The sequence below is a fragment of the Alosa alosa genome, chromosome 9 (assembly GCF_017589495.1).
Source record: "Alosa alosa isolate M-15738 ecotype Scorff River chromosome 9, AALO_Geno_1.1, whole genome shotgun sequence".
Classification (NCBI taxonomy): domain Eukaryota; kingdom Metazoa; phylum Chordata; class Actinopteri; order Clupeiformes; family Clupeidae; genus Alosa; species Alosa alosa.
Window position 1 is genome coordinate 437927 of NC_063197.1, and position 17311 is coordinate 455237.

At 41.1% G+C, this 17311-nt stretch overlaps 1 protein-coding gene across 1 annotated transcript in view; it reads right to left on the minus strand.

The window, feature by feature from the left end:
• armh3 (armadillo like helical domain containing 3) overlaps positions 1-17311 on the minus strand; it is a 126861-nt gene that overhangs the window by 64020 nt on the left and 45530 nt on the right. Inside the window, 6 exon segments of the mRNA XM_048252072.1 lie at positions 751-839; positions 999-1059; positions 13814-13883; positions 13958-14023; positions 14619-14677; positions 15385-15486. Coding sequence (XP_048108029.1) covers positions 751-839; positions 999-1059; positions 13814-13883; positions 13958-14023; positions 14619-14677; positions 15385-15486 — 447 coding nt within the window.

A 17311-nucleotide genomic window follows, 5' to 3' on the forward strand; every position in this document is an offset into this window, starting at 1 on the left:
GGCACTGACATGAGTGCCCGGTCACTTGCCACATACATCAGTCGCGAAATTTTTAACTGACAAGCACTGGATAAACAATGGATTTTATTGAGCGGTGCCTCTTTGCCATTTATATATTCATATTTCATTGTGCTTACTACTAATAAGAGCCACCTGTCTAACACTTTCTCTGTTAGACGGGGAAAGGCAGTGCAGACCACTGAATATACCTCACCATGACAACATGATAAAACCTATTATCACACGGCTCTTCATAATGCTGTAGAATGCTTCATTCACTTGAATATGCCTTCCCAACGGAGGTCTGATAACAGACCGTTGCTGTCAAGGAAAATGGGTTTTGTGCTTCTTATTCACTATTTTCATATTACTCAGCAAATAGTCTAATCACTTCTTGCAATGGAACTTCATTCAAAAGTGTTCTAAAGAATTCTTCAAGATTCAAGTTCAGCGTGTCATGAACTATTTGGTTCTCAGCAAAAGCCACGACAAAACGGTAACAAATAAATCATGTGGAGTTTATTTTTTCATTTTGGCAGGTAGTCGTGTAATAAGCAGGATAATGTATAGGCCCTTCAGGGCGATGCAATACCCCTCCACTGGCACGTGCGGTTCGCCCTGTCTGGACTTATTTTCCTGATAATGACACGCATTCTATACATTATCCCTTACTTATTTCACATGGAGGCATTGAGAGTTGAATATTTACATTATCAGTAACAAATGACAGTGAAATATCTAATCCCATACCTGACCACAGCTCCCTCCATGTGTAATGCAGTCTGACTCTACACTTTTTCTGGTAGCAAATAAGTTTGTGGATGATCTGTACACAATGCCTGCAAGCAAAAAGAGACAAGGCCATTCACATTTCCTGATCACCTTTCTATTGAACACTACTTTTACGTTACCCAGAAACAGAAGGAGTCTAATCATATTTCAGTTAAACATGAACTATAAAGATGACTGATGAAAGGTAATGGTAGTTGTAGTCTTACATGTATAGATCCATGGGGAAATCCTTCATCATGTGGGTCACAATGAATTCAACCATGAGATCTAAAAAAAACAGAGGGCAGAGGCTTACTGTTGGTTAAATAACCCCATGATATGCTTTTCACTTAAAATGAAGCATGTGTGAATTAACAATAGTGTTCAGTGGTAAATGCAACAAAGGCATATCTAACTATATCTAAATGGCAAAAGAACAGTGGTATACATGGCTTAAAGTCCCATCTAAGTGCACTGCCAGAATGTGAATGTGTATGTGTCTGTGTCTGTGTGTATACCTGCATATATATGTGTGTGTGTGTGTGTGCATGTGTGTTTGTCAACAAAACCACACAGTTCCATATGTAAATGAATGTCAAATGTCAAAGAATGTCAAATTTTGGGAACTTTGAAAATTTACATCACAATATATTGGCTGTTGACTTTGATTGACCATTGACAGTGATGTTGTGGAGAGGGGCAAATTAATTGGAGGTGTGGGAAAACGTCGCCAATTTTGTGTCGCATACCAAATTTCAACGCTGTAGAAATGTGTAAATTGCAGCATCACCTATGGACGGAAGTGGCGGGGCGGGGGGGGGATTACAAAACCTTTTATTCCTTCTTAGCATAGTGGGGCTACGTGAAGCACATCACGTTTCATATGGACAGGTGCACTGGTGCCAGTAACGTTAAAAGGGACTAAGAAAAACACGAGAACTATCAAAAAATAACGTAAATATAGAGAGAATACATTTAACTAGACAAATCAATACAAAAAATGAACATGACATGACATAAAATTACGAACATTACATAAAAACAAACAAAAACATGATGCCAGACGGAGCGGCGTGTCTTGCCAGTGTCCCCGTAACCTAGCAACCCTTATAGGATAACAACAGTTAACTAACTGTTAGTAATGAATTGTTAACTGCTTAATATGCACTGTTAATACCTAATAAACACATGTTATTCTAAAACGTTACCAAAAACTCTAGAGAAATTAACAGGTCAAATTGTATTGAGACATGATACAGGAAATACCACCATCTCATCTGGGCCTGAGCTTGTTTAAAATGGACTGAGGTAACATAGTTAGTTAGTCCAGTCAAAGTTTGCCATTCTTTTTGGAAATCATAGAGTCATCTGGGCTAAAGAGGAGAGGGCCTATGCAAGTATCCAACCTATCCAACTTGTTTTAGTGCTCAGTTCGAAACCCAACATCTATGACGGCGTGAAGGAGCATTACTGCCTACAGCATAGGCATCTTGCACATTTGGCAAAGCACAATCAATTCTGAATGATGTATACAGGATTTGAGCAACATACTGCATTCCAGGCAATGTCTTTTCCAGGGAAGACCTTGAATATTTCAGGAAAACAATGCCAAGATGAATTCTGCACATATTTAAATAGCATTTCTCCATAGAGGAAGAGTCCAGGTGCTAAGATGGCCTGTCTGCAGTCCAGATTTGTCAAATTATGTGCATAATTGACTGAAAACATGACTAAGAATACCCCATAATGTTGAGCAAGTGAAATCTTATATCAGGCAGTAATGGGACAACATTCCATTCTCAAAACTGTAGCAAATGGTCTCCTCAGTTCCTAAACATTTACACATTTTTGTTAAATGAAGAGGTGAAGCAGCACAGTGGTAAACATGCTCCAGTCCCAACTTTTTTTAAATATATATTTTCCATGAAATAGTCCAAATTTTCATTTTCAACATTTGATATGTTGTGTATGTCTTTTTTGCTGCTAAATATGGGTTTACGAGACTTGTATTTTATCACATTCTGTTTTTATTTGCATTTTACACAACGTCCCAACTTTTTCTCTTTTGGGGTTGTACATGTGGACAATGAGTAGGCTAGTTTTGGTTGTTGTTGGTGGCGTTATTGCATTCCTTTAGTTATGCCTACAATGCACCCGCGATCGGAAGCTCCTGTAGCCGCATAGGCCTACGCATTTCAAAACATTGCGACGTGAAATGCCACAAAAAGTGGTTTGTGAATAGGTCTTAGTGAGTTAGGAGTCCTCTCGGCTTCTTTTAAGCTGTCACAGACTTAGGTGCTACTTTTAGGTCTAAAATGCTTTGTGAATTACTCTTAGTCAAAAAAATTAGGAGTCCTAAAGTTATGAGTGAAACGCCCATTATTTTTAGGAGTTTCTCCTAAATTCACCAGTTAGGAGCTACTTTTAGCCTTAAAATTCTTTGTGAATACGAGCCCAGGTCAGCGCAGCGCATTACAAGGACTGAGTCAGTCTCTTCACCCTCCTACCATCTGGTAGAAGGTATAAGAATATGCGGACCCATACCAGCAGATACAGAGACAGTTTCTCTTGTCTCTTCCTCATAACTAAAATAAATAAACTTATTATTATAACTAATCAACCTCAGGTTTTTTTTTTTTTAATTAATTAATTCATTAAATATTATATTTATATACTTTTCTCTCTATCTCTCTTGCCACTTGCCATCCAGCCCCACATACAGGTACCGGTACACCCCCTTCACTCACACACACCATAACCCCCCTCACACACACCATTACACCCTAAACACACACATAGACTCACACACCATTACACCATAACTCCCAAAAACACACCATACCCACACACATTATTACTCCTCCCAACACACACAAACACCACCCCCCCCCTCCCCACATACACACACCATTTCATCAACCCCCCAGCCACCCAAACACACACCATACACACACACATTATTACTCCTCCCAACACACACACACACACCACCCCCCCCCCCTCCCCACATACACACACCATTTCATCAACCCCCTCCCCCCCAGCCACCCAAACACACAACATACCCCCTCCCCACACAGATACAGGTTCACCCCCCTCCCCCCCACACACTATAAATCCCCCCACACACACACACACACAAACACCCCCGCCCCCCATTTCATCATCCCCCTCCCACACACTCCATTACCCCACACACACACAAACACATAGGTACACCCCCTACACCCCCACACACACACACACAGGCACCACCCCCACCTAACCCTAGTGGAACTCGAAGCCAGAATAGCGACCCTCCATCAGATTGAGAAGGATGAACAGTTCCTCGACACCATTCTCTCAAAGTAGCGTTACCTCTCTTACACACACAAATGCCAGATGCCCTGATTTCACTCTGTCCTCCAATACTTTAACCATGCCATGCACTAATGCAACTTCTGTCCCTGTTGCCTCTCCCCGCCTCTGCTGAGAACCAAGCCTGCTCTGCTGGCCAGCTCCATCCCACACCAGCCTGAGCCATGGCGTAGAAGCAAAAGCATCACAAGCCGCGGCAGGCGGTCCGGGCGGCACTCAGGCCCAGCCCAACCTATCTGACTGGAAAAATCGCTATGCCATTCTGACCCGAGAATGAGGAGCCCCTCCTGCCCGAGACAACCATCCTGGTCCCTCCTCAAAGTCGGCCCCCCGACCCCCTCCTCCCGGACCTCATCAGCCTCCACCCTGGTCATGGCAGTTCCATGGTTAGAGACCTCTGCATTCCCCCATCATGTAGCGGTCCCTCCAAGGTCTACTGCTTCCCTGGTGCCAAGGTCCTTGACATCCAGCAGAAACTCCCAAGCATCCTGGCCTGCCACACCAAGGTCAACAACATCATGTTACACGTGGGCACGAATGACATCAGAGATAAGCAGTCAGTAGCACTGCAGAGAAACTACAAAACTCTCATCACCACTCTGATGGGCACAGAAAACGGCTTTGTCATCTCTGGGCCTCTCCTACCTACAGAAAAGGTGCTGAGAGATGGTCCAGACTGTTCGATCTCCACACCTGGCTCAAACGCTACTCGCTTCCTAAGCATCCCCTATGTCAACAACTGGGGCTTGTTCTGGGAGGCCCAGTATGCTGAAGCGTGATGGTCTCCACCCAAACCAACATGGAGCCAGGCTACTCTCTGACAACATAAGCGTCCACACTGAGTCATTGACATTCTGTAGAAAATATTACAGATTCACGCCCCCCAGGTATTGATTCGAATGGCATTATACATGTGGATGGGTCTGAGAATGTTTTCTGCAGGGTAACATACAATACTACTACCATAGATCAAGCTGCGTCATGCAATAGCATGACTTATGCTTATAGTTCTATTCCAACGTTGATTTCTACCCAGCATTATAGTAAAAAGAAAGACAAATTTAAAACTAGAAACCTAACAAATATTCTTTCCATACCTCAGCATATTCCTCAAAAGCCAGAGGCATTTTCAGCTAACATGGGTTTACTAAATATAGGTGCACTTACTACCAAAACCTTTGCAATCAATGATTTTATTAGTGAAAAAGCTGTTCTTGTTGAGACTTATTATTATTAAATTATAATTTCTTCCACTCAATTAGACAAGGCAAACGAGGTGGTGGAATTGCCTCCATTCTCTCAAACAAATATAGTTGCACACGAGTCAACTTTGGCGAATTCGCTTCCTTTGAGTATATTGCCCTCACTCTGAAGGCTGACCCAGCTGTACTTCTATTAACCTTATACCGCCCTCCTAAACTATGGACTGGCTTTCTCGACCAGTTTTCTGAACTTATGTCGCTCATCATCACTAGCTATGATCGGATAATTGTAAATGGCGACTTCAATATTCATGTCAATAAGACAACTGATGCTAAAGCCATTAAGTTCCTTAATGTGTTGGACAGTTTAGAGCTAAAGCAGCATGTTACAGGACCCACCCACAACCTTGGCAACACCCTCGATCTAGTAATTTCTAGAGGGATAGAAGTCACAGACTTATCAGTAAATGATACTCCACTTGCACACTTGCACACTTGTACACTTTACAACTTGTTGTTGTTGTCCTGAAAACACAACACTTCTGCTGCTCTTACATAACTTGCACCACTATGCCACTTTCTTTCTTACTTAGGTCAAACAGAACTACCCAGGCCTTTTATTGGCCTGACTTTGCACTAGTATTTTATTGACTGTCTATGCACAATTTCAACCAAATTTTGCTGCTCTTATTTTTTTCATTATTATATGTGCCCTCTTATTTACTTATTTACTTACTTTTTTGTTTACTTGAATGTTATGTTTGTCTGTGGACTTAAATTGGTAAAATATGTCTTGTCTTCACCGTGGGATAGTGAGAAACGTAATTTCGATCTCTTTGTATGTCTGGAACATGTGAAGAAATTGACAATAAAGCTGACTTTGACTTTGACATTGATATAAATATGTCTGATCATCATTGTGTATCTTTTAATATAGTACTACATACTCCAAAAATTCATCCCGAAATTGCAATCAAATCGCGACTCTTGGACATTAGAGCAGAACAGCAGTTCATAGCTCTTATAGACTCCATAAATTTAGATATTTTACATCATCCCATTGATCAAATGGTAGAGGCTCTCAATCGTGAATTAGACGCGCTCTGCTTGACAGAGTGGCACCCTTAAAGACTAAAAAAGGCCCTGTAGCAAACTGACACCTTGGATGAACGAAAATATCCATGATCTAAAAAAAAAGATCATGTAGAAAAGCTGAGAGAACATGGAGAAAAACTAAGTTACAGGTTCACCGTGCCATTCTAAAAGAAAAAATAGCAAATTATAATAGAGCTATTCGGAATGAGAGGAGGAACCACTTCTCTAAGGTAATTGCTGAAAACAGTGGAAACTCTAGGGTGTTGTTCTCTACCATTGATAGGCTATTGCATCAAACACCTTTTGATACACTCAGCCAGGCATCCTCTCTAAGATCACGAAGAATTTGCAGACTTCTTCAAAAACAAAGTCATTTCTATAAGGGAGGCTATTGGTAACACAAGTAATATGTTTGATAGTACACCCAAAAACAGCCCCCCAAAATTAAGGTCCTTTAGCACTATTACTCAATCTGAGCTTGGTAAAATTATAACTCAAACCGGCTCCTCAACATGTGTTTTAGATCCAATCCCTACTACATTCCTCAAAAAAGTATATGATAGCTTAGCTCCCTTTTTTTCTCAAGGTAATAAATACCTCATTAGAAACAGGTATATTTCCAACTGCTTTTAAAACCGCTGTTGTGAAACCTTTACTTAAAAAGTCAAATCTTGACCATACCAATCTGAGCAACTACAGGCCTATATCAAATCTATCGTTTTTGAGCAAAGTACTTGAAAAAGTTGTTTGTAATCAGTTAAATACCTTCCTCAACGAAAACAGTATCCTTGAAAAATTCCAATCAGGTTTTAGATCAAATCACAGCACAGAAATGGCTCTAGAAAAAAATAGTCAATGATCTCAGACTAGCAAACAAACAAACAAAGTCTCAATCCTTATTCTTCTGGATTTGAATGCGGCATTTGACACCATTGATCATAGCATCCTAATTCACCGCCTTGCGAAGTGGGTGGGTCTCTCTGATAATGCTCTAAACTGGTTTCAAACCTACATTACTGGCAGAGATTTTTATATCAGTCTAGGAGATCATGTATCTGAAAAACATGACTTGCCTTTTGGTGTGGCCCAGGGGAGCTGCCTTGGTCCCCTGCTATTTTCTCTATATATGTTTCCATTGGGAAACGTCATAAGTCAGCATAATGTAAACTTCCACAGCTACGCAGATGATACCCAATTGTATATTTCTGTGGAGCCAACTAACCCAGATGGCCTTTGCTCCCTCACTGCATGCCTAACCTCCATTAATCAGTGGATGAGCAAAAACTTTTTGAAACTAAATGATGACAAAACAGAGGTACTTCTGGTTGGACCAAAACTAAAGCGAGATATTATTCTTAGTAATCTGGGGAATTTGGCACACCAGGTCAAACCAAAAGTAACAAGCCTCGGTGTCATCTTAGATGCAGAGTTAAGTTTCAAGCCCCATATCAGTAAAGTTACTCAGACAGCCTATTTCCACTTGAGAAACATTGCCAAAGTCGCCCCTTTTAACTCAACAAGATGCAGAAAAACTAATTTAGCCTTTATCACTAGCAGGTTAGACTACTGTAATGCACTTTTCACTGGTCTTCCCAAAAAACATCTAAAGAAATTGGCACTCATACAGAACTCTGCGGCTAGACTTTTAACTAAGACTAAGAAGAGAGAACACATCACCCCTGTGTTGGCTGAACTGCACTGGCTCCCTATTTCCTATAGAATTGTTAATTACTTACAAAGCTCTGAATGGCATAGCACCTTCATATATCTCTGAGCTTTTAATATCTTATCAACCACAAAGGAAACTTAGATCATCCAATTCTAATCTTTTAATCGTAACCAAAGTGCTCCACAAACAAAGTGGAGAAGCTGCTATTATCCATTATGCCCCCAAACTATGGAACACCCTGCCTCTGTACATCAAGCAGGCGAGTTCAGTAAATATTTTTTAAAAAGATCTGAAAACATACCTGTACAGGAAAGCTTTTAGTTAACTCATCTTATCCTGTAGACTACATTTTCAGATTATTCTACATCTGCTACTATTGGAGGGCGCAGCCAGCCAGAAGCAGATGGGCTCCCCCTATTAAGTCTGCTCAAGGTTTCTTCCTGGAATATGGGAGTTTTTCCTTGCCACAGTTGCCATATGGCGTGCTTGTGGGGGTTAAGACTGCCAGTCTTATGACGTAATTTTCTATATTTTTGATATGTTGCTGAGTAGATCATAAACAGCAAAGAAAAGTGATTGATAATGACTGACTGACTATTATTGTGTTACATACTTCAAATGTAAAGCACTTTGAGCTGCATTCTGTGTATGAAAGGTGCACCCCATTACCCCACACACACACACACACACACCATATCCCCCCCATACACACACACACACACACACACACACACACACACACACACACAATACAGTGGCGCAAAAAGTGGGTATGCGCTAGAGGCTAGAGTAGGCCTATCAGCCTGTGAACAATAGCTGGCAAAAGGACGTTATGAGAACCATTTAGACTCTCTTAAAGTGACAATGCATCATTTATCAATACTTATCAAGTATAACATCAGGGGCAGCCGTGGCCCACTGGTTAGCACTCTGGACTTGTAACCGGAGGGTTGCCGGTTCGAGCCCCGACCAGTGGGCCATGGCTGAAGTGCCCTTGAGCAAGGCACCTAACCCCTCACTGCTCCCCAAGCGCCTGCTGTTGTAGCAGGCAGCTCACTGCGCCAGGATTAGTGTGTGCTTCACCTCACTGTGTGCTTCACCTCACTGTGTGCTTCACCTCACTGTGTGTTCACTGTGTGCTGTGTGTGTTTCACTAATTCACGGATTGGGTTAAATGCAGAGACCAAATTTCCCTCACGGGATCAAAAGAGTATATATACTTATACATCAAGTTAAACATCAAATTGGCAGCATTTCTTTAAAAACATATTCAATACACACTAATGCACAGTAATAGTGTAAATTATTGGCCTTTTGTTTTGCTTTAGTTGTTTGTGTTTTTTGTTTTTTTGTTGTTTTTTTTTTTTGGGGGCAATATTGTTGTTGCATACCCCTCAAAAAATGGGTAGCTGCGCCCCTGACACAATATACTGTACTTTTTTTAATTACGACTTTTAATTTATTCTTTAAAGTTGAGCTGACTTTAAAGTTGAGCTTTATTGTAAATGCATCTTTGCAGTCTGGCACCTTTCCCAAATCACTGAAAACAGCAAAGCACTACACTACAAACTACACTTCCGCATCACCAATAACCTGTGGTGTTCCCCTAGGGTCAATCCTGCGCCCTCTATTATTTAACCTCTACATGCTCCCACTTTGTCATAAGAGTTAATTCTGTCACCTATTTTTTTGAACTACTGTAAGTCTTAGTCTTGTGTCAAATGTCCTGTTTAGTCTTTTTTCATATTTAGTCATTCAAATATAATTTTTGACTAAAAGTCTTGTCATTTTAGTCTAGTTTTAGTAGGGCTGCACGATTATGGCCAAAATGTTAATCACGATTATTTTGATCAATATTGAGATCACGATTATTCATTAATTTTAGTGACACAATGTTTTCCCTAAACACTGCAAATATAGACTTAGCTGAGATTTCCAAACCGTTTTTGTGCTTGTTACTGTTAATATTTGTTAATACTTGTTAATATTTGGGGAGACTGCGAGTGAGGGGCTGCGACCGCACAGTCCAGGCTGCTGAAGTGCTGTGAGGGCACAGCAAATTTCCCCCCTTTTATGTCCACAGGGCTTCCTGTCAGTTGTAATCACTGCATGAAAAGTGGGATTTTCGTCGGTAAGCACTGTAGATTGTCCCCTTCCCCTTCACACCAACACAATGCCAATTTCAGAGGCAAATATATAAATGATGGTCTTTATCACCATTTTCATTCAACAAAAATATGCAGCTCAATAAATATGTTTACACAGTCCAAAACATTTTCAGTCCATAAGCCACAGCAGAGAGAATGTCACTTCAATAAACTAAGGTAAGTCCAACCGTTACGCCCCCCCGCCAGCAGGAGACAATTCCTCTAGTGAGCAGTGGAAGACCTGCCCGTCGCTTCCGCCAGTAGAACAGCTGATAGGGTAAACAAACAGTCAGAGCACCGGCAGCAAATTTAAACAGAAAGGCTAGCCTACAGTTTGGTTAGGCTACTTCACGTTACTTGGATGTAAGAATGTGGTTCATAAACAATGCATCCGCATCGTCGGCGATCATTACTTCTAGAAGAGAACGAGCACTTCCCTTTGCTTGGAGGAATGGTGAGCGTTGGATCATCTAGTGCCAGACGAGCAGTTACTTCTTCAGGTTGGGCCAGGAGAAGGGACAGCAGTCGAGAAAATCAGAGCCGCAGTAGCTGATTGTTTTTACAGCTGCTGGAGGCGAGACAGACTCCAAAGTAGCTACAGAGCAACGCACCACAGACATCTGCAAAATGGACGGAATTCAGACAGAATGCTGCCAGTTACCTACTGCTCCGAGGCTGTGGACAGCCACTTCACGGTGCTGTAGGATTTTGGGGTTCTTGTGAGCTTCCCATTTGTTGTGAGGGCAGATTTTGCTTTGTAGTGGTTTCCTCCAATACTGAGTAGGCTAAGGAAATTCAAGCCAGGCGCGGTTTTGCTGCTATTCATATGCTAACTAGAGCCATTAACACTCTGCGAGCTCTCCACATACGTCCTAGTTCGTTTCTGACAATATGTGGCACAGACAAATGCGGCATTCGCAGGCTCGCAGGTTCGCAGGCATTAACTCAATGAGTGCCAAAAACGTAATATTACGTTTTTAGCTTTTTTTTTTTTAATTACGAAACTAGACACACTAACACACCTTATATGTGATTTTGGGAACTCTGTGATGAATGGAAATGAAATATATGACGATTGAAAACTCATGAAAACGCACAATCTGGACATTTTATCTGGACATTTTATCATAACTCGGTTGCCGCTTTGGGTCGAATCAGTGACGCATGCACGTCAGCTCAAAACCAGGCCATTTTCGTGGGACTATCACTAGGTGGCAGTCTCGCCAGGTCACTTCCCGGAAACTTTACAGGCAACACTTCACTTCACATATTTCATGAAAGACGTTATATCTCCATTTCTAGAAAAAAAAAAAACAGCGCTTTTGATGAAAACTAGCCACTGTTTAGCTTGGGATTTCTCAGGAACAGAGGCGTGAAGTACACCGTTTGCACCCACTGAGAGCTTAAAGTCTCACCTTTCAAACGAGCCATTGTATGTGTTCATAGCTATAACACAGAATATGCTGTGGCTGTACAAAAATCATCAACAATGGTCTAGATTGCTGGCACTCTAGGACAAAGCTTCCGAAAACAGCTTGGCATTCAATGAGTTAACTGCTGAAAATTAGGGAGAATTCCGGGCGTTTACGAGGACGAAAATCCCATCCCTTTTCATGCAGTGATTTAGCTAACTCATTTTTGTCAGTCAGTACGTTTATGCATAGTTAACCCGTAACATGTCTCAGGAATTGATCAATGTTAAGGTTTCTATGACAAAAATAGTTTTGTGCATTACTATATTTGATTAATTTCACTATACATCTTACAAAACTGTTATAAAATGCCCCCCTCCACCCCCTTGTGTGATACTGCCGTGATACTGTACCTGCGAATCGGGATTAGAGAGGGATGCCAATATTCTGACACATCATAAATGGTCTTGAAATGTCGGTAAGAATCCATAGTAGTGGAATATCCATGTTGTTTTATTCATAATACGTTTGGTAGATGTATAATCCAGCTCATACGAAAGCAAAGAATTAGAAACAAAACCAAAACCTTTCCGCGTGCTTTACGTCTGCTCAGTACCTACCTCTGCAACTGGCTACTGGACTTCCTCTGTCAGAGGCCCCAAGTAGTACGTGTTGGCAACAATACCTCAAGCAGCATCACACTGAGCACAGGGGCCCCCCCTAAGGCTGCGCGCTCAGTCCGCTGCTCTTCACCCTGCTGACGATGACTGCACTGCAACCTACAGCAACAATCACATAGTGAAATTTGCTGACGACACAACTCTGGTGGGTCTCATCACCAAGGGCTTACGAGACTCAATACAGGTTGGAGGTCGACCATCTGACCACGTGGTGCAGGGACAACAACCTCCTGCTGAACGTCCAGCAAGACCAAAGAGATTGTTGTTGACTTCGGAGAGGTCACACCCAACACCTGCCACTGACCATCGACGGTGCTGTGGTGGAGAGAGCGAGCAGCACCAAATTCCTGGGGTGCACATCAGTGAAGACCTCTCCTGGACCACCAACACTGCATCACTGGCGAAAGAGAGCTCAGCCGCCTGTACTTCCTCGGAAACTCAGGCGAGCAAGTGCTCCACCAGCCATCATGACCACATTCTACCGAGGCACCATTGAGAGCATCCTCTCCAGCTGTATCGCTGTGTGTGGGGGAAGCTGCACTGAATACAACAGGAAAGCCCTGCAGCGCATAGTGAACACAGCTGGAAGGATCATTGGTGCTTCACTCCCCTCCCTGAAGGACATTTACACCACCCACCTCACCCGCAAAGGCGACCAAAATTGTGAGTGATGCAAGTCACCCCGCCACAATCTGTTTGATCTACTGCCCTCTGGGAAGAGGTACAGAAGCCTGCGCTCCCGCACTACCAGACTCACCAACAGCTTCATACACCAAGCTGTAAGGATGCTGAACTCTCTCCCTCCTCTCCCCTCCACCCCTCAGCTACATAACATCCTAGACATTGGACCCACAATGGCCACCTGCACTACTCCACTTGCACACTTGAACACTTGCACACTTGTACACTTTACAACTTGGTGTTGTTGTCCTGAAAAACACAACACTTCTGCTGCTCTTACATAACTTGCACCACTATGCCACTTTCTTTATTACTCAGGTCAAACAGAACTACCCAAGCCTCTTATTGGCCTGACTTTGCACTAATTTTTATTGACTGTCTATGCACAATTTCAACAAAAATTTTGCTGCTCTTATTTTTCATTATTATATGTGCCCTCTTATTTACTTATTTACTTACTTTTTTGTTTACTTGAATGTTATGTTTGTCTGTGGACTTAAAATTGGTAAAATATGTCTTGTCTTCACCGTGGGATAGTGAGAAACGTAATTTCGATCTCTTTGTATGTCTGGAACATGTGAAGAAATTGACAATAAAGCTGACTTTGACTTTGACTTTGAAGACGCTTCCTTCGGTACACAAACGATTGACGTACATCGGCGTATCACATGACTCTCCCGGTTAGATTGAACCCACCCATGTGTCTCTGCGACCAATGGTTCTCGAGATAAGCTGTCAATCATCATATGAATAAATTATGTGAAGCGAAATAAGCCACATAATATATTTCACTGCTTACCAAGCACTGCACACACAAGGGGTCTTGATGGGCTGTTCTTGTCTGCAGTCTTCTTTCTGTGCCTCATGGGCTAAGGAAAAAACAGTAAATATTCAAAAAAAAAAAAAAAACATACATAAATATAGAAATAATGAATGCCTTTACCATTCTATGGAGATTCACTCTGAAATTCATGTTGTCATCATGGAGAAAAGCATCAGCATACTGATCCTGTACACATTAAGTAAAATTAATAAAAGAGTTTATATGATGGATATGTTAAAGATATATTAAGGACACATTCATGACAATCCCATGAACTGGATGGGGGAGGGCATGTTGTCACACTTTTCTCACTGTGACTGTGAATATGACAATGATGAAATGTACCAAATGAAAGACTTTCTTGGGTTCATGTCACATTCATTATATGGTAATATATTTCAATGCAAAATCATTAGCCATTAATTTCAGAATGTGCCATTGTGACAACTTGCCCCATTGATAAATCAAGGACGCAACAGAACGTTCTGACTCAAACACAAGTAAGTGATATGGTATTGTCTGCCAGTAATGATCAGAAATTAAGTCATAACGTCACACTGGCTATACAAATGATTATGTGCAAGTTGGCTCTTGGGTGATATGTTGTGTTGCTTGATAACAGGAGGCGGCTTCATTGTTAAAGGTTCTGTACAGTTGTGTTCAAATAAATAGCAGTGTGTTAAAAAAAGTGACATGGCACTCCCTCAAAAGGTCAGGATGCTTTCTAAATGACTTTGCAACAGAAATGCAACAGAAGTGTGAATGTGAGTGTAAAACTTACTTCAGCAATACAAGTCAGGATAATGAGACACAGCCGAGCACTATTTAATCTGTGTTCATCTGTGAAATATAGAGGAGGGATTTACACTGACAAGATTGGCAAATTAACAAATGGACCACAGAAAGAAAGGGTGAAAATAGCCCTATTTACATTGTGGGTCAAGGGAGCATTTACACTATACTCGGCTTAAACAAGCCTTAACTAACCCATGACTTGCCCAAGTCTGGGCCACAAGTCCAAGCCCCAGTGCTTAACATGACAATGAATGGTTATAACGGCTATGGTTTCATTTACATAATCTAGCAAACAGGGCATATCTGCTAGATAATCGACTAATACTTTACAGATAGACTTTCACTACTACACATTTTTAGTAGCACATTATTTGATATGCACTCCTAATTTCCAAATGGTAGGTTCCAATACTTGGTAATTTCCAAGTGTTTTGACTCCCTTTCCATAATTCCCCAATGGTAAACTTGTAACAGCAGAAATATTTCAATATCGCTATAGTAATCCTGGTAATGTCATGGTAATGCTTGCTATTTTACTCCATTTCTGTCCATGGATAGCTCTACAGAGTTTTTATAACTGATACTTTAACTGTTTACATGGCCCTTAGTGTAAATGCATCAAGAACTCTAGCCCTGATGTTGGAAAAATACCAGGGCTTTAGTTCATGGGGACCTGTGTAAATGGGGCTACTATGGCCAGCAAATAATTTGTCAAGAGTACAAAATATGTAAATGATTAAATAATATGGTACCTTTGGTGTCTTGCATGACAATGGATGAGTACTTGAGGAAGGTAATGAGAAGGTTACTGGTTTGCAAGTTCGGGTCAAGGGGCAGCTCTGCGGAGTTCATCACTTTGAAGATAAAGGAAAATGTTCTGTCAAATTTCAACACATAATCCATCTCAAAATTAGTACATGCATCTATTTAGAAAAAAAAAAAACACCTTCCATCTAAAAATGCTATACTTGAGTCATGTCCATAAATAACTGTTTAATGTAGCATATGTCTGGAGTTTTGCATCTGTAATTTTGTTGATAACAACACCCACTGGTGATCTATTGAACTAAGTGCCATGGAGCACTAACGAGTGGACAAGTGTAGGGTTACTCACTCGCTTGCTCTCTGAATCATTGGTGATCAGAGATGACTATGAAGCACATAATATCCATATGCAAGTATAAATACAATCTATTGACAAAGATGAGGTTCTGCTAGTATTCCAAGTATCATGTCAAGTATAACCCGATTCCGAAAAAGTTGGGACGCTTTGCAAAATTTGAATTAAAAAAAGAATGCTCCGATTAACAAATCATGTCAATTTAATTGAGAAAATATAGACAACATACCAACTGTTGAAAGAGATGTTGGAAAAATATGTTCATTTTGAATTGCCAGTAACACGTCTCAAACAATGTGGGACAGGGGCATTTTTACCACTGTGCTGCTTTACCTGTTCATTTAACAACATTCTGTAAATATTTAGGAACTGAGGACAGATAGAGAACCGAGATAGGATTTCAGTTGCTTAACTGGCACTAACGCATCTCCACACTGTCATAGATGCTCGGTTTTGAACTGAGCATTGAGCAATGATTTTCAAAAATAATTTGAAATTTTGATTGGTCTAACCACAGGATCCTTTTCCACTTTACCTCAGTCCATTTTCAATGAGCTCAGACTCAGATAAGATGGTAGCATTTATGTATCATGTCTAAATAAAAATGTCTTCTTTGCATGGTAGAGTTTACACTAGCATTTGTGAATGGAGCATTAAACTGTGCTCATAGACAATGGTTATCAGAAGTTTTCTTGAGACCATACAATGATTTTACTTTACAGAAAAGGTCTGGTTTTAATGCAGTGCCATCTGAAGTCCAAAATACCCAGACCATCCAACGATTTATCTGGAGTCTCTGAATATTTTAATGATATTATGTACTGTAGACGATGAAATCCACAGTGATGAAGTGATGTGATGTGATGAATACGACTATGGGCTGTATTTTGGGCACCAGCGCATGGCGTAAAACTCGTTTTTCACCCGCGGAAAGTTTAATTTGGTATTTTGCACGTTTATTTTTTAAACATTGTGCCCAGGGGTGTGGCAATTAACAACCTAGAGAGGGGCCTGGTGCGTTGTCTAAAAATCGCTATCATACACCACCTAAACCTGGTCAGAAGTCAATGGCGGGTTGTTCATATGCTATTTTAAGAGTGCATGTCAACAGTCATATTGGCAGGTGCACGCACCATCCTTCTATCATTCATGAACGCACACTAGCCCACGTCCATGCAAAGCATTACAAATTGCACGATTACAATGGGAAACATAATTAGAATAAAGATATTACAAAATACTGTACATCTCATGATGAGTAGTTATTCACCATCATTTGCAAATTGGTAATGATGGTTAAAAGTGATTAGGGAGAGGCGAGACACGATGGAGCACAGCTGAAGACGACTGTCACGAGATATAAGCAACCCTCTGCAGGATAAATGTTGTTTTATTCAGTCATTTGAGCAATATTAGGGTAAGTGTTGCTTTTTCCAGCCTATGTTTTCGATGGTAACCCATTGTCAGTCGTGAAAGTAACTGCATTTAACGGTCTTCGTTGACTGACACCTTGGTGAAGTTAGTTTCACTTTGCCAATGAGTTCAAATAATAGACGAAA